The sequence below is a fragment of the Salvelinus namaycush genome, chromosome 10, assembly GCF_016432855.1.
Source record: "Salvelinus namaycush isolate Seneca chromosome 10, SaNama_1.0, whole genome shotgun sequence".
Taxonomy (NCBI): Eukaryota; Metazoa; Chordata; class Actinopteri; order Salmoniformes; family Salmonidae; genus Salvelinus; species Salvelinus namaycush.
In genome coordinates this window covers 6,100,518-6,124,931 of record NC_052316.1, presented here as the reverse complement: position 1 = coordinate 6,124,931, position 24,414 = coordinate 6,100,518, and the positions used below count along the sequence as shown (strand labels likewise).

Below are 24,414 nucleotides of genomic sequence, written 5' to 3'. Positions count from 1 at the left end.
TGCCGTATATAAATGTTGTAGAGACAAAACCTGGCTCACCTTGACAACTACACAATAATGTTAGTAGCTTTGTAGCCAATAATCAAATGCAGATGAATCTATGAAAAATCATAACAGATTTCTATTTCCAATAAAAGCAAGGCCGCAACAATCAAGTCAGTAAACTATCAAGTAAATGAACTGAAATGCATCCCAGTGGCTTTCTTTCTCTCAGGCTTGGTGATTAGATGTGAAGGGTAAAATAGCAATGGCATATATTATCTTAAATGACATTGTTTTTTGTAATCGTTTTTGTAATCAACCCTCCAACCATGTCATAGGTGTCATCCATCCCTTACTGAAAGAGTTCATTAACCAACTGAAAATCAGAGTCAGGGTGTCCAGCAAGCGGCACATCATTCTTTTATCTGGTCCCTTGGTCAATCGCTTGGCAACCAAAAGGAGAGGGAGGGAGCGAATTGCACTGTAAAAATAGAACATCAATAGCTTGATGTCTGGAAAAAAAGAAGCTGCAGAAGCTATAAATAGCCTCAGAGCTATCCTAACCTACCATTGCAATGTTAACTGTCTAAAACTGAGACACAGTAACACTTCGTAAAACACTTAGGAGAAAATTGAGAGATTGGGGAAGTTTGCTTGCTTAAATACTGTTATCTGATGAAGATGATGCATTGGTATCCTTAATTAGCAAAGTTCCCCTTGATTGCTGGAATTATTTACATTATGGTAAAAATTTGACTGTAATAATACAAGTGTAGGTAAAATAATTAGGCAATGCCTACTTTGATACCATACACTATAATAACACACATAGGGTGTTACAAATGAATAGCCTGCAACAAGCAATCATACCAGATCACATAATCTCACTTTGAACTTCATTGCTACCATTTTAGGGTACATAAAACCCTTGGAGGACTGCTCCAAAACAGCCATTAACACAATATGTAGGTGCCCAAGTTGAGAGGAGATGAGAAGCACTAATGGGATATCATGCCAGAATAGCTTTTGATATGCTATTTTTATATGCGTTCCCATTTTTTTCACACCTGATGTACTCCAATGACCTACATGTAGTACTGCCAGTGTATCAAAGACAATTAAAACGTGTACAAACAGTAAACCCTTAAAAGGCTATATCAGGCCACCAGACATATCTCCAGGGGAGGTTGGCCGTTGCCTGGGCAACCCTCACAAATGGCAACTGACGTCAAGAAGGTAGGAGAAATACCAGGGAGAGCCAGAGTTGTATGCATAATGGATCATTGAAAAAGGCCCTCTTGAAGAGTGCTAAAGTGACTTAAAATATGCGCACCTCTCTGGCTCAGCGCCTCCCTCTCTTCCACTCTACATCTGTGGAGGAGAATAGACATTGACACATCTAGAGTTGCACATGCTTTCACTGCCTGGCATGGCCGGACCCATTTGAAACGAGCCATTCGGAACCACTATTCATCGACCATCTCGCCATCTGATGAACAGTGTCGCTGACTGTAAAATAAATCCTTTAACATGTATATAATTTGGCATCCATTGTTTTGCGATGGCTGGTCTCGCCTCGCCTTGGGCGTTGCTGATATATACACTGGTGCACTTTTGCATGTGATAGAAAATATGGGCCCTGCTCTATATTTCTACATGTGTATGCATAAAGTGATTGTATACTCACTGAAACGAAGTCTGAAAAGACAATAAGATGAATAGTCAACCTTGCTCCCTATCCTAAACGTGATAAACCCTATAACCTATTCCAATGGGACCCACTGATGCTGTAGTTTTCCAAAACAATGAATCAATCTGAATCTCTTGGTGAACATAAAGCATAACTACAGGCAATAATACCTCTGTTCCATTGGAAGGTTATTGTCTTATCTCAGAGCTATTGTTGGCCCATAAGAGGCTGTCACAGTGGCAGCTTGCTGAAGTGTCCTCATCATTTCTGTGATAATGCCTCTCGTGCGGTGTCTGAGTCACACACTAGAGAAGCGTGACACTGATCGTAATAGTGCACCTCAGTACTATGCAGATGGAGTTGGCCAAGTATACACCAGATGTACACTGCCAGGGGATAAACACAGGCACATACACTGGAAAGTTGCTATGGTGCCTTACTTTAAATGGTTCTAACTTTGTGGAAGAACCTACCAGCAGTGTTTCCATATTCAAAGACAACAACCAAATTGAGGCGATGTAGCCTCTTAAACTGCATGAGTATTTGTTTTGTTTTTTAGGGAGGAAGCTCAAGAGGAAATGGACTATGAGAAGAAGTGAGAAAAGGACAGTGTGACAGTCCAGGGGAATCCCAATAAGACTTGCTCAAATCAGAGATGTAATTACCAATACAAGACTTGAGCTGACCTGCAGTATGTTCCCTATGAAGTGACTCAGGACAAAGTCATGTCTCTGTTGAATCTCTGAAAAGTTCAACTCTCCATCTCTATTTGAGAAATGAGGAAAAGGTCATTCCAGATCTGAATTGACAGTAACTGTTCTGATTCTATTAACTGTCAAGATATATTTTTTTAATGAATTCCACTTGGCCCCTCTCTATTCATCAAAAAAATGATACACAAAAAAAGACTGCACCTCCCTTCACAGTCGAAACCCTGTGATACCCGATTACTAATTCATTAGTAGGCATAAGCCCGCAATTAATTTGATTTGACATTTTGGTGCACCCCAGGCTCAAGACATAAGAAAAGACCAAGGCATTACCTCAGACTTGTGTGGCAATGATGCACACACAAATGCACACACACACATACTCACACACACACACACACACACACAAACACACACACACCACACCTTGCTTGGAGCCACACTCACAGCTGATGTGTGTCTGACTTGCCTACTACATAAACTTCTCATGCCATACACACATAAGACACATGTACAAAAACAGCATTGACACTAAAATGCATTCAGCTTTTACCTTTTTTTCAGTGCAGATAAGTGGGAGAGGAAGTAGTCGTTTTCCACATACGTCCTTAAGTACATAGACTGTAAGCAGACAGACGGTGTGTGGTTTCAGTTCTTCCTCTATGCTCAGTGACTGTGGATGTTGCAAGGAAGAGCAGTAATGTAGAGAGAGCTGATGCATGAGGCTGAGGGCTGGATGTGTGTGTGTGTGTGTGTGTGTGTGTGTGTGTGTGTGTGTGTGTGTGTGTGTGTGTGTGTGTGTGTGTGTGTGTGCGTGCGTGCGTGCGTGCGTGCGTGCGTGCGTGCGTGCGTGCGTGCGTGCGTGTGTGTGTGTGTTGGTAGGCGGTGTGTGGGTGGATGGGGGTGAGTGGTGGAGGGCGGCATGAGCAAAAGAGACAGTAGGTAGTATTTATTTTTTTAAAGGGATAGAACTTTATTTCTGAGAGCAGCTTGATAATGGCAATCATTAAAATACCATGCAAGTTGCACAATGCAACCGTCAGAGCTGACAGCAACCTGATTCAATTAATCACCTGGCCAAAATATGCAAATACATGATAATGGCTGCTAATAGTAGCCAAGTGATTGTTACTCGTTGTGTATTTATTCCATGTGTTATTATTTTTCTATTTCTCTTTCTTTCTTTCTGCATTGTTGAGAAGGGCCGTAAGTAAGCATTTCACTGTTAGTCTACACCTGTTGTTTACAAAGTTTATGACAAATACAATATTATTTTGATTTATAAATGAATGTCTTTGACATGCACGCGCACACACACACACACACACACACACACACACACACACACACACACACACACACACACACACACACACACACACACACACACACACACAGTTAGTTGCCCTACCCATTGACAGTCAAATAATAATGCCCATTACTCTAAAACAAATGAACTAATATGGACAATTTGACAGGTCATATTTACCATACCTTCTTCAAGTCTCTAACCATTGATGTATAGGGACTGAATTGTGCTCAAATTTTACACAATGCCAAACACAGTTAGGTCCACTCTATCAAATTGTATTCCCTGTCATCTAAAACAGCCCCTCTTCCTCTCATAGTAACTTAACTTTGACGTCACGTACAGAGGCGGATTTAGTGATGCCGTTGAAACGTTTGATTGGATTGCCTGGTAACAGCTATATGGCGCCTGTTAGGTTGATTCACGTTTATGAATTTCTTTTGTTGTGATAAAACGTTTAGCTAGCTGCCGGGAAATTTTCTTTAATCGTATTATCCACAAAGTTATATTTGTCTGTTTTTATAATTTGAGAGGATGAGTGGCGGAGTGTATGGAGGCGGTGAGTGTGATTTTTGCGGTCAAAATTAAATGAATGAACTCGCCACGTTGTGCCGTAGTTAGCTACCAGTAACTAGCTAACAGTAGTAGGAGACAACTACATACAACTAGCTTGCTAGCTAGCCTGTTAGCAGGTGATCTGCAGACTGGTGTTATCTTTAGCATATAGCTAGCTTAATAGCTAGTTATCAATGACTGGCATAATAATTTATTTTCTCTCATGCACTTCTTACTTTGTGATTTACCGAACATGACTGCCAGCGTGCCTGCCAACAATGAGTGAAAGATGCTACTAGCTAACTCGCTAGCTGCAGATGAATTACACGCTAGCTTGCTTGCTATTTTAGCTAGCTAGTTTTTTGTTGGCCACGGTATTAGGCTATCGGCAAGTTCGACCAAAACAAGTTTAGATTGCATGCAGTGACTTTTTAAAACGTTCTTTAGCTTTCTTAGTAGAAATGTAACTAACGTTAGTTGCCTAGTGTGGTCAATTAAGCTAGCCTCTAGTCTTGACGTAAGTAAACACATTGCTTACTGTTGTGTCATTTATTCACTTGTGCTTACTTTCTCTGCAGATGAGGTTGGAGCCCTGGTGTTTGACATAGGATCATACACAGTGAGAGCTGGCTATGCTGGAGAAGATTGTCCCAAGGTAAGTGTCCTAGTCTAGTGACCTGATTAACTATGCATCTTCCTCTACATATTCATTTTCTTTTAGAGGGTATATCAATGTCAAGAAATGAGGACTGTAACCCATGACAGTGAGCATGAATTAGGTTTAGGTAGTCAGTTCCTGTCGCACTTGCATTTTGGCAATTCCATGGTAACAAAGTGCTGAGACTTGAAGAACAGTCCATCCAAAGTTTGATAACAGAATGATGTGTTACCAAACTTTGAAACTGCACTGTTCTTCAAGTAAATGTTTATGTACCATTTGATGTGGAAATTGTTAAAAGCAGTCCTTGTGCATTGTTTTATGATTTAATATTGCAATAATTGTTTTTTGTTTGAAAAATCTGAGTCTCAGAATCACTGTTGTTGTGGAATTGCCCATTTGCCCATCCCCATTAATAGAAATAACACCTTTGTCATCAGTAGACATGAAGGTGCCACTATCTAGGGGTCTATTCATTAGTGCACACAGTACCAAAACATCTGGCAACGGTAAACGATAATCAACAAAAAGTTGTTTCTTATTGGACACGTTTAGGTTAGTCCCTCCCTGTTTTGGCCGTTTGCTTCCGTTTGGTTCCCAGTGAATACACTATATTGGACTATAGGAGCCCAACATTACTTCTTAGTCCAAGGACCTTACATGTTATATTAAGAAGTCTGTTGACCAATTCAAGTAACATAATTTAAAAAAGTCCCCATCAAAATCAGTTTAAGCTAGAGATATGTTTTTTTGCATAGGCTGCGTCTCAATCCATCTGCCCGTGTCAGCCTTCCGCATCTGCGGGGGAAGGCGGACAGGCTACAGCAGTGCTTGTCAGAACATGAAACATCCCGAAAATTGGTCTTCTCACAAAAATGTCTGTAGCGTCCAAACAGTCTACAGCCTAATATATGACCACTATATGGAAAGATGAGAATCTCACGAACACGATGGTGTTCTCCGTGTTGCTTTATGACCGCCACGTGTAATGTAATAGAACTGAGAGTCATGACCAAGAGGCCAGGGCGAGGCTATATTTGTTTCATTGTTGCTGATGCTGTTTTCCGTAACAAATTACATTGTTCTGCAAACTAGCAAAAAGGTGTTCCACCTTTAGTTGGAGAAAATACAGTCATGTTTCACTGACAGTATTCTGGACAGTAGTGATAGAAACAATGCATTAAAATGCCATTCTCTCAGACCTGCCCCAAGAATTTGCCTACTAAGACAACTGAGTGCTCCTGCTCCATTCCTCTGAGTTGGCCCATGTTATAATGTTGTGACCTGAATCTGCACATAGGCTGACTTCCCCACAGTGATCGGCGTGACCCTGGACAGAGAGGATGGCAGCACCCCGATGGAGACAGACGGCGGGGACAAGGGCAAGCAGGGCACCAACTACTTCATCGACACCAACCAGCTGAGGGTGGCCCGCGAGAACATGGAGGTCATGTCACCGCTCAAAAACGGCATGAGTGAGTCTCTCTTCCCCGACGTGATCGTAGGCAATGTGGAAGTTGTATAGACAGCATTCTGCTCTGATGAAATTAAAATCCTCATAAAGTTGGTGGAGCAAAATGCTGCTGGTCCTGTGAAGTTGCCTCTAGATAGTATGGTAGTGGGAATGCCAGGCTCAGTGATGGCTTCATCATCTATGACACTGCACAATGTTTTGGGAGAGGGTCCTTATCTGGACTGCTCTGTTTGTCTGTGGTCAGTGTTTTACTGACCTGAGAATCTTCCTGTGAGATTAACATAAACAACAGTATTTCCAGAGGCTTCCCCTGTGTATATGCTTTGCCACTATGTTGAAATGATCAGCATTCAACAGTGAAGAGGATGGTCTTTGTTAGAAAAGAGAAATGATGGTTGTTCATTGGTCAGACTGAGAGCCATCATGGCGTAGGTGTTGGGTTTCTTTCTCATGAACTCTCCATGGTGCTGATTTGATGCCAGTAAATATAACAGGCTAGCCATCTCAAATGGAAAATAGGAAGTAAATGAAAACGAGGTGTTGTGGTTTTGTCCACCCCATTTTTAAATATTTTTATGAGATTGCCATTTAGGACATTGCTTACGTGGTCCTTCAAGCTGTCGTTATGGAGGTAATGATGACCTGACTGACGTTAATCTGAATTCAGTACAGGGGAGTTGGACTATTTAGAGAAGTGTGACAGCAATCTTAATTGACGCAGAGGAGCACTATGGCACCAGAGACCTCCTTAGAGTGCTGACCTGGATCATTATTCGCACACTTCGCTAAAATTAGCAAAGTTCATCAGTCTTTTTTTTCTTTTTTTTCTCCAGTATCCGACCCAGCAACAGAGATGAAAGAGGTAGGCTAATAAAATTCAGTTGTGCGACGAGACGTATGCACTATGCATGCACACCTTAATTATTCAACAGTCCTGGGCCTTATTTGTAGCAGCAAATGACCTGTATGACTTGCCCAAAGAGATGCAGTGCCTTCAGAAAGTATTCACATCCCTTGACTTATTTCACATTTTGTTGTGTTACAGCCTGAATTTAAAATACCCCATATTGTCAAAGTGGAATTATGTTTTGAAACGTTTTTTTATTCATGAAAAGCGGGAACATCTCGAGTCAATAAGTATTCAACCCCGTTGTTATGGCAAGCCTAAATAAGTTCAGGAGTAAAAATGTACATTTATATTTTAAAAAGTCATAAGTTGCATGGACTCACTCGGTGTGCAATAATAGTGTTTAACATGATTTTTGAATGACTACCTCTTCTCTGTACCCACGTATAATTATCTGTATGGTCCCTCAGTCGTTTTCCAATGCGTTGCAAAGAAGGGCAGCTATTGGCCTTTTTTTTTTAAAGGCAGACATTGAATATCCCTTTGAGCATGGTGAAGTCATTAATCACACTTTGGATGGTGTATCAATACACCCAGTCACTACAAAGATACAGGCGTCCTTCCTAACTCAGTTGCCGGAGAAAAAGGAAACCGCATTTAGGGATTTCTCCTTGAGGCCAATGGTGACTTTAAAACAGTTATGAGTTTAATGGCTGTGATAGGAGAAAACTGAGGATGAATCAACAACATTGTTGTTACTCCACAATACTAACCTAATTGACAGTTAAAGAAGGAAGCCTGTTTAGAATAAAACATATTCCAAAACATTCATCCTCTTTGCAATAAGTCACTAAAGTAATACTGCGAAAAATGTGGCAAAGCAATTCACTTTTTGTCCTGAATACAAAGTGTTATGCTTGGGGCAAATCCAATACAACACATTACTAAGTACCACTCTCCATATTTTCAAGCACAATGGTGGCTGCATCATGTTATGGGTATGCTTGTAATCGTTAAGGACTGGGGAGTTTTTCAGGATTAAAAAAATGAATGTAATCCTAGAGGAAAATCTGGTTGTCTGCTTTCCACCAGACACTGGGAGATGAATTCAGCAGTACAATAACCTAAAACACAAGACCAAATATACACTGGAGTTGCTTACCAAGAAGAAAGTGAATGTTCCTGAGTGGCCGAGTTACCGTTTTGATTTAAATCTACTTGAAATTCTATGGCAAAGACCTGAAAATGGTTGTTAAGCCAATAACCAATTTGACCGAGCTTGAAGAATTTTGAAAAGAATAATGGGCAAATGTTGCACAATCCAGGTGTGGAAAGCTCTTAGTCTTACCCAGAAAGACTCACAGCCATAATCGCTGCCCAAGGTTTCTACAAAGTATTGAGTGTAAATGAAATATTTCTATATTTCATTTTCAATAAATGTGCTAATATTTGCTAAATACATGTTTTCACTTTGTCATTATGGGGTATTGTGTGTAGATGGGTGAACAAAGTGACCCATGGTGGGGTTATGGTATGGGCAGGCATAAGCTACCGACAACGAACACATTTTATCAATGGTAATTTGAATGCAGAGAGATACGGTGATGAGATCCTGAGTACCATTGCCATGCTATTCATCCGCTGCCATCACCTCATGTTTCAGAATGATAATGCACTCCCCCATGTCGCAAGGATCTGTACACAATTCCTGGATGCTGAAAATGTCCCAGTTCTTCCATGGCCTGCATACTCACCAGACATGTCACCCATTGAGCATATTTGGGATGCTCTGGATCGACGTGTACGACTGCGTGTTCCAGTTCCTGACAATATCAAGCAAACTTTGCATTATCAGCTATATGCAAAGGAGATGTGTCGCACTGCATGAAAATGGTGGTCACACCAGATACAGACTTGTTTTCTGATCCACGCCCCTACCTCTTCTTTTTTTTAAGGTATCTGTGACCAAAACATGCATATTTGTATTCCCAGTTGTGGAATACATAGATTAGGGTTGAATACATTTCTTTCAGTTGACTTGATTTCCCTATGAACTGTAACTCAGTAAAATCTTAAATTGTTGCATGTTGTGTTTTATATATTTGTTCTGTGTTCGTGATAGTAAACCCAGGAATTGGAACAAATTATTTCCCCATCGTTTCGTTCTGAACATAACCATTTTTTGTGTTGTTGTTGTTCCGACCAGAAAAATAAAGTTCTGAACCGGTTCGTATCAAAAAAATGTATTGGTTTATATCGTTCCTTTTTTATATAATTATTATAATTTTTGTTGTACTTTTAACCCTTTTTCTCCCCAATTTTGTGATATCCAAATGGTAGTTACAGTCTTGTCCCATTGCTGCAACTCCCCTACGGACTCGAGAGGCGAAGGTCGAGAGCCATGCGTCCTCCTAAACACACCCTGTCAAGCCACACTACTTCTTGACACACTGCTTGCTTAACCTGGAAGGCAGCTGCACCAATGTGTCAGAGGAAACACCATCCAGCTGCCAACTGAAGTCAGCTTGTAGTCGCCCGACCCGCCACAAGGAGTCGCTAGAGCGGGATTGGACTAGGGAATCCCAGCCGGCCAAAACCTCCCCTAACCCGAACTACGCTAAACTAATTGTGCACCGCCTCATGGGTCTCGGGGTCACGGCCGGCTGTTACACAGCCTGGGGTCAAACCCGGGTCTGTAGTAACGCCTAAAGAACTACGATGCATTGCCTTAGACCGCTGCGCCTCTCGGGAGGCCCATATCGCTCCTCTGTTAGTTTTTGAAACACAATCTTTTTTTTGTGTACATTCCGCTCGACATTAAATTACTTCAACAATCAGTGCAGATAGAGCAGCTTGCTATAGAGCAGGTAAGCTATTTAATCTTCATAGGAAAGCCATGAAGAGCAAATTGTCTTTTGCCATAAAAGCATGGTTTAATCATAATGAAAAACAAACGTGTGCACAGTGCTGCCAGTCACCATGGACAAACAAGTCTTTGAACTTCAGAGACTTGGCTTAACGTTGGACCAGAGCAAACGTTAGCTAGTTAGCTTGTGTGTGCAGAGCAGCACTAGAATTAAAAACACTTCTTACCTTTTTGTAGTTAATTAATCCAATGTGAAACGTGATAGCCCAACTAAAGTTATCATTAAAAGTTGATCCATTCTTCTATAATTAAATAGCCTACGTCATCAGTAGGCTACTGTAACCTAGGCTTCGGAGGAAGAGGGGCAGGTACCCTACACCCACCGGCAAAGATTTCCAGCTGGCAGGCAGACACTGGAATATGTTTCTGAGTGACCGAGTAAGGGTTTTGCATAGGCGTTTTGTTGCGATTTTTGTGGGACTGGAAAAAAATGCCCGGAACATTTAAAAAAGAAGTTATTAACCAGGTCCCATGCTTTTAAAATAACAGTTCTGTTCCGGAACAGAACAGATCACTTTCGTTCTGATTCTGTTGCTTGAATAATTTCGTTATTTTCTGGTTTTCAGTTCTGTTCCCTGAACCAGTTCCAACGCCTGACTGAACCTGGCATCGTTGTCAAAATTCTGGTATCGTGACAACTCTAACTGTGCAAGTAACGCACTAATTGGCAAGGAATATCAACAAATGTGCACACGTGGCTACATGCTTTGATCTCAAAAGCGCACAACCGGGGATGATTTGAAAGCCCGCTCCTGCCTGTCAATGCAATACAATCCTACTCATTCAGACAACTCAAATCTATATTTTTATTGTCCGACTATTTTTTTGTGTTAATGTCGAGCCCGGTCTATGATTTTTTTTTTTTATTCAAGGAAACTACCTTGTCCCATCTCGTTGTCTATAGATTTTCTTGTGCCAATTTTTCACTGGTTACCAATAACATCCTCTTACTCATTCATATGCGTTTTTTGTTTTCTTATCTGTGAAGTCGAGGACTGGGACAGCTTCCAGGCCATCCTAGACCACACCTACAAGATGCACTTCAAGTCCGAGCCCAGCATGCATCCTGTACTCATGTCAGAAGCCTCGGTGAGTAGGCCTCGCCTTCAGTTTGGAATGAGCCTCATGTCATTTTATTCACACATACCCGTAATAGTGCATTGGTTTTGTGATAACCTCATTCAGTATGGAATGAGCCCCATGTAAGTTGAAATGACAGTGAACACTCGACTGCCACTCGTGCCATCAATGTCCAAAGTGGCTCACCTCTGATTTTGAATCACAACAAACCACTATGGAGTTACTATACTGTGATATAGTCTTTTTTTCTGTGGTATTAAGTATATATGGTGTCCTGCTGGTTTAGGCACCAAATTAAGAAAACACTCTGAAACAGAAGGTACTATCTGTACTTGTTCAGTAAGAAACGCTAGTTCACGTTTTCAGTTGAAAAATGTTTTGCTATGGTGTGCCCTAATGAACACTTCTTTCTCTCATCTCTGTGCAGTGGAACACACGAGCCAAGCGGGAGAAGCTAACCGAGCTGATGTTTGAGCATTACAACATTCCCGCCTTCTTCCTGTGTAAAACGGCAGTGCTCTCCTCGTATCCTTAAGCCATCCAGGCTTTGCAGAGTAGATTGACATGAAATGTGGATGTTGTTGGAAGGTTGAAGTGGTGGCTTGATGGTGTCGCTGTAATAAAACACTAGTCAAGTTCGATCCGTCTGCTGTTTGACAATGACCCCCAACATCTCCCGAACAGTTTTGTTTTTCAATTCCTTTTATTTAACCTTTTATTTATCCAGGTGTGTCTCATTGAGAACTTCTCTCTTCTGCGGTAGATTTGTATTTTGCCATTAGCTATTGCTTATGTGACTTTGACACAAGGGTTTGGGCTGAAATACATGTTGTTCTCTGTAGAAATGTGCCTTTTCCTTAACTCTGAGTGCCTGAGCTTTGCCAATGGACGATCCACAGGGTTGGTGTTAGACAGCGGCGCCACACACACAACAGCCATTCCAGTGCATGACGGTTACGTGCTTCAGCAAGGTAAATTGTACACTTCTCCGACCACCCTCTCTTCTATTTTGGTTTGTGGTTTTATTTTTCATGGGCCATGTCCACGCATTTGTCTAATTTAAAGGAATGATAAACTCTTACCCTTATGAGTTAGTTGCAATAACAATCTTTTTGGACACACTTGTCCAGAAATGTCATCCATACACATCGAAGCCATTGTGTCTCATGATGTGGGTAGAAATGAATTCATATAGATACAGATTTGGTTTTGAATACTTCAAGCTTGTGGAAACCCCAAAAATCTATTAACTGGGTAACACTTCTGTCCCTCCCTGCAACAAATTGAACCCCCATAGAAAGTACGGTAGCAGTAAGATTAAGTATAGAAATGCAGGAAAGAGGTTTGACATTGTATCCACCTCCAAATCATCTCCTTACAGTAAAGATGCATCTTTTTTATTTTATTAGGTTATAGCAACATCTTGGCGAAGTATCAAGGTCTAGGCTTTCTGCAGTGAGGGCATTTGAGTCGGAGCTACATTGAAATACAAGACTGAGGAGAATGGCACAGGAGTCCAGGCTGGCATATTAATAGGGGATTGTGTTACCCAGAAATCAATGAAGCCTTTTTAGTTGATATAATATGAGGGAATGTTAATTTAGAAAAGGAGTATTAGGTTAGGGTCATTAAAGGACAAACATGAGGACACGATGCCTCTGTTCACAATGGTGCAAAGTCATTCAGTATTCTTGGCCTGTGTATATGTCATAGATGTTATAAGCCATCATAGCAGGTGTATACACTGAGTGTACAAAACACTAGGAACGCCTTCCTAATATTGAGTTGCCCCCCCCCCCCCCCCCCCCCCCCCCCCCCCCCCTTTGACCTCAGAACAGCCTCAATTCGTTGGGGAATGGACTCTACAAGGTGTCGAAAGCATTCCACAGGGATGCTGGCCCATGTTGACTCCAGTGCTTCCCACAGTTGTGAAGTTCTCTGGGTGCCCTTTGGGTGGTGGACCATTCTTGATACACATAGGATAATGTTGAGCGTGAAAAACCAAGCAGAAAGCATTGTCATTCTTGACACAAACCGGTGTGCCGGCACCTACCATCATACCCCGTTAAAAGGCACTTCAATCTTTTGTCTTGTCCATTCGCCCTCTGAATGGCACACACACACTATCCATGTCTCAAGGCTTAAAAGTCCTTACATTCACTTAAAACAGTGTAGATTAAGAGGTGACCTCCAATAAAGGATCACAGTTTTCACCTGGCCAGTCTGTCATGGATAGAGCAGGTGTTCATAATGTTTTGTGCACTGAGTGTATGTTCCAATGATGGGAAAATAAAATGAGAGATGATACACCATTTATTTTGTCTAAATATGTGTTTTGGACATGGCGACAAACGAAAAATGATGCTGTCTTCAATATCTTTTCCCCAAAACAATCAGTGACACCTTTTTGATATTTTGTTTCAGGCATTGTCAAGTCTCCCCTTGCTGGGGATTTTATGAGCATGCAATGTAGAGAGCTATTTCAAGAGTTAAATGTTGAAATAGTCCCTCCTTACATGATTGCCTCAAAGGTGAGACCTGCTAAAGTAAGTCAAAACTACTCATTTCAGAGATTCCACATCTCACTTTTTGGTGCTATTCCTCAAGTTACGGTGGTGGGGTGGTGTAAGTACTTAGATATTTAAAAATATCTTTACATATTCATGCTATCTCATGGATTTCCCTTCATCCACTCAATGTTTCATTAGTCACTTGGGCCTGTTTGGGAATCTGCATGTAATATTAAGGCTGTCTGTAATTTAATGATTGACCATTAACAATTAATACAAGTGATGCTCTAACTCAGGTCTTTGGTTCCCATACACTGCATGCATGAGCATCAAATTGACATGGGCCATAAAATTGGTATAGACAAAATTAGTTTGATCAACTCCATACCAAAAGCCCTACATTGGTCTCGTTAATTGAAATTCCCTTGTCATTCTCTGTTGTCTTGTACTTGCATTAGCATGAATTTTAAATGAGTATGTCACACAGCATGCTTGAAAAAGTCATAATCTACAAAACCTAAAGCAATATCCATAATTTAATAAGCACTAGGGGAAAGAACCATGATAGGAACCAGACTTCACAGGAATTCCATTCATCCTTCATATTTTATTTCTCATACCACAAAATGTGACATTCTTCATTGTCCTGTGATTGTCTTCACCCGTCACACTCTGAGATGTGATTACTCTGAATTTATCAGGAATTCCTCATATTCTTGACATCAAGACTTGGTAGCCTTTTATCCCTGGCTCTATATTATTACACTCTCTTACGCCTGGTCCCAGATCTGTTTGTGCTGTCTCGCCCAACTCCTATGGTCATTTCCATAAACGGCACAAACAGATCTGGGAGCAGGGTACTCCTCTTCCATTAAGATGGCACACTGCTAATCTTAGTGTTTCCTCATTGTAGGATGCAGTACGTGAAGGAGCCCCAGCAAGCTGGAAGAAGAAGGAGAAACTACCTCAAGTCACCCGTTCCTGGCACAACTACATGTGTAATGTAAGTAGTTGTGTGCTATCATAAACAGAAAGTCATAAACAATCCTATGTAGGCGGTCAGTGATGCGTCACCAAATCATATGGATCATAGACGTAAAATAAACCTGTCTTCATCATTTACATTTTCTTAGTGAATTTTCATTACTGCTACAGGGCTCGGAGTTAACACTTGTCCTCTTGTTGGACAAGAAGAATATAGATGATAGATATCACAATAGGCCTATCAAACAATTACTCCGATCAGAATTGGAATAATATTCAAATCAAATTTTCATGTACATAAACAAAAAAGCCTAGCTTTAGCTTAGCTAAAGTGTAGGGGATTTATTAATACAGTGCCTTCTGAAAATATTCTCATCCCTTGACTTTTTCCAAAATGTTTTGTTACAATGTAGGATTAAAATGGATTTAAAAGGGAAAAAAATTAAATACCAATGAGAAAAAGCTTACATAAGTATTCAACTCCCTGAGTCAATATGTGTTAAAATCACCTTTTGCAACGATTACAGCTGTGAGTCTTTCTGGGTAAGTCTCAAAGAGCTTTGAACACCTGGATTGTACAATATTTGCACATTATTCTTAAAAAAAAAAAAGCCAAGCACTGTCATGTTGGCTGTTGATCATTGCTAGACAGCCATTTTCAATTCTTGCCATAGATTTTCAAGCTGATTTAGGTCAAAACTGTAACTAGGCCACTCAGGAACACTCAATGTTGTTTTGGTAAGCAACCCCAGTGTATATTTGGCCCGGTGATTTAGTTTATTGTCCTGCTGAAAGGTTCATTCATCTCCCAGTGTCTGGTGGAAAGCAGACTGAACCATATTTTCCTTTAGGATTTTGCCTGTGCTTAGCGCCATTTTGCCCTTTTTTTTATCACGAATGACTCCCCAGTCCTTAACAATTTACAAGCATATCCATAACATGATGCAGCCACCACTCTGCTTAAAAATATAGAGTGGTACTCAGTAATGTGTTGTATTGGATTTGCCCCAAACATAATGCTTTTAATTCAGGACATAAGTTAATTTCTTTGCCAAATTTTTTGCACTTTTTTACTTTAGTGCCTTATAGCAAACAGGATACATGTTTTGGAATATGTTGTATTCTTTACAGGCTAGTATTGTGGAGTAACTAGGGTTGGAAACTTTCTGGTAAATTTTTGCTTAAATTCATCAAAAAAGTTTATGCTTATGACAGTGAACCTTTTTTTGTGGGAAGCACATAAGGCAATTCTAGGTCTTGTGGCATATTTTGGTTAAACTATCCCCAGTTCAATGGAATTGCAACCCTCTGCATGCACAGTGCTTTTTTCCATCACATGCACAGCTGATTCTCAAGATCTTGCACACTAATGAGATGATATTGAGCCCACACTACTACACTGTCTGAGCCAAGGACTACATGCTTTCTGGTAAGTTTTGATTACAATACTGGGTGGGGTGAATATATTTTATGACATGCATGATTTTTTTATTAACTAGTAAATAGTAGCCTACAGCAAAGTGTGTTTAAATCATTTCTAAATTGTCAACAATTTCCGTTAGTTCGTTTTTGCTACCATGTGGGTTTTAGCTTGCCTGAGCCTGCTAACTGAGGGGTGTTAATTCACCTGTTTCCATACGTTTCATTTTAAAACATTTATCTTACAAAGGAGCTGTTTAATCTAACTGCTTAACTATTTATCTGTACATGGAATTGTATTTGGGTTTTTTTACTCATTTTTTTTCTAATCTTTTTAGGAAAATGCCACGGTCACTATCTGATGTGTGGAGACATTTCACTGCAGCTAATGTAGAAGGAAATGCTGTGTACATTTGCAAATACTGTGCCAAATCATATGTGAAGAATGCAACAAAGATGCAGAATCATCTGGCTAAGTGCATAAAGTTCCTCTGACAAAAGTTCCTCTACTTCTATTTGGGGTGAAAATAATGAATCAGACACCTTATCGATAGCAACAGCTCATGGTCCTCCTGGAATCAGAAGTTTTTTTGACTCAATGGAGGAACGTAGTCAGAGAAATGCTGATGAATGTCTTGCTCGAGCTGTGTATGCAACTGGTTCACCTCTGCTCACAGGCAATGTGTATTGGACGAGATTCCTGAATGTTCTTCGCCCAGCATACACCCCTCCAACCAGACATGCTTTATCTACTAATTTGCTGGATGCAGAGTTCAACAGAGTTCAAGTGAAGGTCAAGCAAATCATAGAGAAAGCAGACTGTATTTCAATCATCTCTGATGGGTGGTCAAATATTCGTGGGCAAGGAAGAATTAACTACATCATCTCCACCCCTCAACCAGTATTCTACAAAAGCACAGACACAAGGGACAACAGACACACCGGTCTCTACATTGCAGATGAGCTGAAGACAGTCATCAATGACCTTGGACCACAGAAGGTATTTGCACTGGTGACAGACAATGCTGCGCACATGAAGGCTGCTTGGTCTAAAGTGGAGGAGTTCTACGCTCACATCACACCCATTGACTGTGCTGCTCATGCATTGAATCTGCTCCTCAAGGACATCATGGCACTGAAAACAATGGATACAATCTACAAGAGAGCCAAGGAAATGGTTAGGTATGTGAAGGGTCATCAAGTTATAGCCGCAATCTACCTCACCAAGCAAAGTGAGAAGAATAAGAGCACCACATTGAAGCTGCCCAGCAACACCTGTTGGGTGGTGTTGTCGTCATGTCTGCTGGAGGGGAAGGAATCTCTCCAAGTAATGTCCATATCAGTCTGCTGATATGGACAGCCCCATCAAGAGGATCCTCCTGGATGATGTATTTTGGGAGAGAGTGGTAAGCAGCCCGAAAGTCCTGAAACCAAAGCAGTAGCCATTGCACGGATTGAAGGAGACAATGCTATTCTGTCTGATGTTCAGACTATGCTTGCAGATGTAAGAGAAGAAATCTGTACTGCCCTGCCCACTTCAGAGTTGCTCCAAGCAGAGGAAACTGCAGTTCTGAAATGCATTAAAAAGCGTGAAGACTTCTGCCTGAAGCCCATACACGCCGCAGCGTACATGTTGGACCCCAAGTATGCTGGCAAGAGCATCCTGTCTGGGGCAGAGATCAACAAGGTCTATGGTGTCGTCATTACCGTGTCTCGCCACCTTGGCCTGGATGAGGGCAAGGTTCTTGGCAGTCTGGCGAAGTACACTTCCAAGCAAGGGCTTTGCGATGGAGATGCAATATGGCAGTCGTGCCAACATATCTCATCAGCCACCTGGTGGAAGGGACTTTTTGGATCTGAGGCTCTTTCTCCTGTTGCTTCCATCATCCCCCAAATCCCACAAACATCAGCCTCCTCAGAGCGCAACTGGTCCTTGTTTGGGAACACACACAACAAAGCACGCAACAGGCTGACCAATACAAGGGTTGAAAAATTGGTGGCCATCCGGGCAAATTTTAGGCTTTTTGAGCCTGACAACGAGCCATCCTCAACAAGGTTGGAAAGTGACAGTGAAGATGAGGCCTCAGAGTCTGATGTTCAAGAGGTGGACATTGAAGAGGTCCAGGGAGAAGACATGGAAGCCTGAGAGGAAGACAACCAAAGCTTTAGTTTCTAGACTATCATTTTATAGATGTATGTTGAAAATGTTTTTGGGAGATGCGATGGATAATTGGGGATCATTCAATATTCCCTTTCTTTTGTTGTTCAGTGACATCATCCCATGTGAAGAGTCAACTCATTTAATTGAACAATTTGTAACAATCTTTTTTTTCTATTGGAAGGATTTAATAATTTGCAATTATGTCTACTTATGATATAGGTAAAAGGTTTATGTTTCTGTCTCCATATGATATGGTAAATATATCCAATGCAAAAAACATCTACATTTAAATGGTATTCATATTAATTTGTATATATTTCTGTTAATTCCCATATTCCCTTTAATTCCCACAGAAAGTTTCCACCTCTGAATATTCCCCAAAATGTGCAACCCTAGGAGTAACTACAATGTTGTTCATCCATCCTCAGTTTTATCCTATTACAGCCATTAAACTATAACTGTTTTAAAGTCACCATTGGCCTCATGGTGAATTACCTGAGTGGTTTCCTTCTTCTCCGGCAACTGAGTTAGGAAGGACACCTGTATCTTTGTAGTGACTGGTTGTTTTGATACACCATCCAGTGTAATTAATGACTTCACTTTTTGCTCAGAGGGATATTCAGTGTCTGTTTTAAAATATATATTTATGCACTACCGTTCAAAAGTTTTGTCACAAACTGAAGATCTCGTACAACGCTGTGTACTACTCCCTTCACAGAACAGTGCAAACTGGCTCTAACCAGAATAGAAAGAGAAGTGGGAGCCCCCGGTGCACAACTGAGCAAGAAGACAAGTACATTAGTGTCTAGTTTGAGAAACAGACGCCTCACAAGTCCTCAACTGGCAGCTTCATTAAATAGTACCTGCAAAACACCAGTCTCAACGTCAACAGTGAAGAGGCGACTCCGGGATGCTGGCCTTCTAGGCAGAGTTCCTCTGTCCAGTGTCTGTTCTTTTGCCCATCTTAATCTTTTCTTTTATTGGCCAGTCTGAAATATGTATTTTTCTTTGCAACTCTGCCTAGAAGGCCAGCATCCCGGAGTCGACTGTACGAGATCTTCAGTTTCTTGGCAATTTCTCGCATGGAATAGCCTTCATGTCTCAGAACAAGAATAGACTGACGAGTTTCAGAAGAAAGTTATTTGTTTCTGGCCATTTTGAGCCTGTAATCAAACCCACAAATGCTGATGCTCCAGTTAACTAGTCTAAAGAAGGCCAGTTTTATTGCTTCTTTAATCAGAACAGTTTTCAGCTGTGCTAATATAACTGCAAAAGTGTTTTCTAATGATCAATTAGACTTTAAAATTATAAACTTGGATTAGCTAACACAACGTGCCATTGGAACACAGGAGTGATGGTTGCTCATAATGGACCTCTGTACGCCTATGTAGATATTCCATAAAAAATCTGCCGTTCCCAGCTACAATAGTCATTTACAACATTAACAATGTCTACACTGTGTTTCTGATCAATTTGATGTTATTTTAATGGACAAAAAATGTGCTTTCCTTTCAAAAACAAGGATATTTCTAAGTGACCCCAAACTTTTGAACAGTAGTGTATATATTTTTCAATTACCCATCTACCAATAGGTGCCCTTTGCGAGGCATTACAAAACCTCCCTGGTCTTTGTGGTTGAATCTGTGTTTGAAATGCAATGCTCTACTGAGGGACTCTACAGATAATTGTATGTGTGGGTTACAGAGATGAGGTAGTCATTCAAAAATTATGTTTAACACTATTGCACAGTGTACATCCTTGCCACTTATCTGACTTCTTAAGCAAATTTTTTACTATTTTACTACTGAACTTATTTAGGCTTGTCATAAGAGGTTGAATAGTTATTGACTCAAGACATTTCAGCTTTTAATTTTGTATTAATTTTAAAAAGTAAATAATCTAAAACATGTCAAAGTGGAATTATGTTATTGTGTTTAGGTCAGTGACATGTAATCCTTTTTAAATTCAGGAAGTAACACAACAAAATGTGGAATAAGTCAAGGGGTGTAAAATACTTTCTGAAGGCACTGTAAGTGCGTATGGCCTACAGCCTCATGTCTAAACCGATGCTGACACGAGCGAGGCGCCAGAAAATGTAGCCAAACTTTAATGAGACTTTATAATGACATAAATATAAGCTAAATGCCAGTCATATTTGACAAATATAATGAAGGATAATTGAACATTAACGTCTAAAGGCTTGTTTCTGTCGACATACTTGAGGCACGGTTCATTCAGATAATATAGTGCCTGTTGCACATCACCCACCTTGAATCTGAGCGTAGGTGGTCAGCATTTGGAAACTATTTAACCATAAATGTTATTGTTTAAAACCGGAACGTTTTATGTCATTTTATGAAGCATGTCTTACCTTGTCTTAAAGTAGCCTAGCCTAACCAAAATACGACCATGAAAATGTGGAGAATTATTTAAAACAACTTTGTCATTGAAACCATAATTTTTCTTATGTTCTATTAATTTTCAAATCAACTTTATTTTATTGTGCAGCAGTCAAAGGCATAATCCTAGTCATATTACCCATGCTCTTTGATGCATCTTTAGATCGCCCCTCTTAATTTATAAAGGATATTTTTGGGGGGATGGGATAAGTGACGAGCTTTTAGACAAGTAAAAAAAGTTAATGTCAAGCTCTGCTGCTTGAATATTTTATGTTTTTCGCCCTACCTCCAGACTGTGATCCAGGATTTCCAGGCCTCCGTGCTGCAGGTTTCAGACTCGCCGTACGATGAACAGTGAGTCCACCATAATCTACTCCATTCAAACATTTCACAATAACCACCACAGAATAGTTCTGTCCATTAAAGGGTTAATTCTCATTGTTTTTAAATGTAATCATCTCTCCCGCAGAGTTGCAGCCCAGATGCCCACAGTTCACTACGAGCTGCCCAATGGATACAACTGTGACTTTGGGGCAGAGAGGCTGAAGATTCCAGAGGGCCTTTTCGACCCCTCCAATGCCAAGGTAAGAATCACAGATTGCCAAAAAGCCTTAATCATTCTATGTGACCGGACCTGTCTGAAATGTGGTGTTCAGAATGGTCAGTGTTCTAACCGTCTGTTCCGGTTCTCCTCCACAGGGTCTGTCTGGCAACACCATGTTGGGAGTCGGCCACGTGGTGACCACCAGTGTGGGAATGTGTGACATTGATATTCGGCCGGTAGGTGCCCACATTCAAGACCTATGTATTTTGTGAGTGATACTTGGTATGTTTATGTTATTCAGAATGACATGTTTACATTTACATTTACATTTAAGTCATTTAGCAGACGCTCTTATCCAGAGCGACTTACAAATTGGAAAGTTCATACATATTCATCCTGGTCCCCCCGTGGGAATTGAACCCTGGTCCCCCCGTGGGAATTGAACCCACAACCCTGGCGTTGCAAGCGCCATGCTCTACCAACTGAGCCACACGGGACCACATGTTAAAGCCAGGTTGAGGCCAGTTGACCTTTTTCTCCACTTGAATAAAGAGGTTCTACAGAACTGACTTTTGACCTTTGTCCCAGGGTCTTTATGGTAGTGTGGTGGTCACCGGCGGCAACACACTCATCTCTGGCTTCACGGACCGACTCACCAGAGAACTCTCTCAGAAGACCCCCCCTGTGAGTGCTACACTAAACTACTTCTCAATGGCTTACTTCATCCATTTGTGGTACTCTTAAGGTTAGTAATCATGGTGCCTGTCTTCTCTCCTTTGTTCAGAGCATGAGGCTGAAGTTGATAGCCAACAACACAACGGTGGAGCGCAGGTTCAGTGCCTGGATAGGAGGCTCCATCCTGGCATCACTAGTGAGTTCACTTCCATATACTTTCACTGTATTGCAACACTTCTGGTCACTTGCTCACTATGATTTGTGTGTTTGCCTGATTTTTAATGTTTTTTATTTTTATTATAACATGATATTACTTTGGCCTAATAAGTGTCATGTTTTCTTTTACCCTAGGGAACTTTCCAGCAAATGTGGATCTCGAAACAAGAGTACGAGGAGGGCGGTAAGCAGTGTGTGGACAGAAAGTGCCCTTGATTGACCGCCAACAACGTTCTGCTGCCTCCAGAACTCCCAACAACGTTCTGCTGCCTCCAGAACTCCCAACAACGTTCTGCTGCCTCCAGAACTCCCAACAACGTGTCTAGTTTAACATTTTATTGTGGACTCCAGAACTCCCAACAACGTGTCTAGTTTAACATTTTATTGTGGACTCCAGAACTCCCAACAACGTGTCTAGTGTAACATTTTATTGTGGACTCAGGAACACCCAAGGACGGTTGCTGTTTTTGATGATTTAAAAAAAAACTGATAAGTCTGTCTTTTTTATAATTTTATGTAGAAAACATTGACTATAACAAACCGTGTCACATTGCTATGAAGAGGGAGGGGGAGGCTAAGTTCCTTTTTGATTCCACATCATTTTCAGTATATTTAACGACTTGATATTTTGATATCAGTCCTCTTGACAGGTAAGAAACACTTGGGCAGTGTTAGTGGATATGCATTATCTAATGTGGTGTCAGGTGAATGTCATTTGTCTTTAAGCCTTTCCATTTTGAGTTAGTGAATACGCTTCTCTAATGATGCCATTAATTCGCTGTCGTTGAGTTGCTGGACAAGACAATTATTCACTGCAAATGAAATTTGTATTTCATTTCACTCATGTTGATATTTGATTGGCTATTTGCTGTCTTGAAAATAAAAGGAATATTTGTTAAGTGATATTCTTGAATTCTGTTTTGACACTTGCAACTAATTTGACACACTCGTGTACATTCACTTTATTTACATTTTTCAGCAGAACAGATGCATCATTTGACAAATTCTCATCTGCTTAAATTATTTCACAGGTTGTGGTTAGTCACCACACAATCCCCAACTAAAATGCAAATGAATGGCAACAAATACATGCGATGTCATTTAATGAGGGAAATCATTTGATTTGAAGCCTCTCCCTATGGAGCCAATGAGCTGAGAATGTTTAATTGACTCTGCAAAGAAAGAGATTCTAGTATGGGTGATGTGCAGCAGTTCAGAGGAGAGTACAACGTTTTTCCGAATGAACTGGTTAAAGGATAATATCTTAGTCTTGACTGAGCAGCAGCCTAAGCAACAGTAGGACTTACCTGTAAAGTACATATTCACGGAAGTTCAGAGGCTCTCTATGGACCCTTGAGGAGAGAGGTCTTTGTCAACTTCCTTGAAACCCTGGTTGGTGGGAAAAGACACATAGCCTGGCAGTGTGGTGCCAGGACAACAATCCCTCAATGTTAGTAAGAGCGTGAACTACAGGGAACGGGGAGTGAGCACATCGACTGGGCTGTCACTAAGAACTTAACATGGTCCACACATACTCGTACAGTCGTGAAGAGGGCTCGACAGTACCTCTGGAGGCTGAAAAGATTTGGCATGAGCCCTCAGATCCTCAAAGTTATACAGCTGCACCATTGACATCATCTTGAATGGCTGCAACACTGCTTGGTATGGCAACTGCACTGCCCTCGACCGCAAAGCCCTACAGAGGTTGGTGCGGACGGTCCAGTACATCCCAAATAATGGCCTGCCTAGCCGGATGTGGAGGTCCTGGGCTGGCGTGGTTACATGTTGTCTGCGCTTGTGAGGCCGGTTGGGTGTACTGCCAAATTCTCGAAAACTACTTTAGAGGCGGCTTATAGTAGCGCTCCCTCAAAACTTGAGACATCTGTTGTGGCATTGTGTTGTGAGACAAAACTGTACATTATAGAATGGCCTTTTATTGCCCCCAGCACAAGGTGCACCTGTGTAATGAGCTAACGGTTTAATCAGCGGTGTCATCAGGCGGTGTCAGAGGAAGGCCTGAACATTTTTTAAAGACTTCAGCCACCCAAGCCATAGACTGTTCTCTCTACTACCGTCCGGCAAGCGATACCGGAGCATTGGGTCTCGGACCAACAGGGTCGGATATCCCCAAGCCATAAGATGGCTAATAGTTAATCAAATGGTTACCCGGACTATCTGTATTGACACTATTTTGCACTGACTATGCACACTCAAAAGACTCTACCCACACGCTGACACTCACACAAACCCACACACATGTACATACACTACAGTA

General features: G+C 41.1%; 1 protein-coding gene across 2 annotated transcripts; it reads left to right on the top strand.

Annotated features, from left to right (window-relative positions):
* Positions 1-4,111: 4,111 nt before the first annotated feature.
* LOC120054396 (actin-like protein 6A) lies at positions 4,112-23,042 on the top strand. Of its 2 annotated transcripts, none has more exons than XM_039001810.1 (14): positions 4,112-4,250; positions 4,825-4,901; positions 6,205-6,379; positions 11,140-11,240; positions 11,659-11,756; positions 12,108-12,202; positions 13,656-13,762; positions 14,655-14,744; positions 20,997-21,058; positions 21,174-21,288; positions 21,404-21,484; positions 21,837-21,932; positions 22,033-22,119; positions 22,275-23,042. In XM_039001810.1, the coding sequence occupies exons 1-14, from the start codon at positions 4,226-4,228 to the stop codon at positions 22,353-22,355; spliced, it is 1,290 nt and encodes a 429-aa protein (XP_038857738.1). In that variant the 5' UTR covers positions 4,112-4,225; the 3' UTR covers positions 22,356-23,042. The 2 variants fall into 2 exon arrangements, with proteins under 2 accessions (XP_038857738.1, XP_038857737.1); XM_039001809.1 differs by having other exon boundaries at positions 13,656-13,777.
* The last annotated feature ends 1,372 nt before the right edge of the window (positions 23,043-24,414 follow it).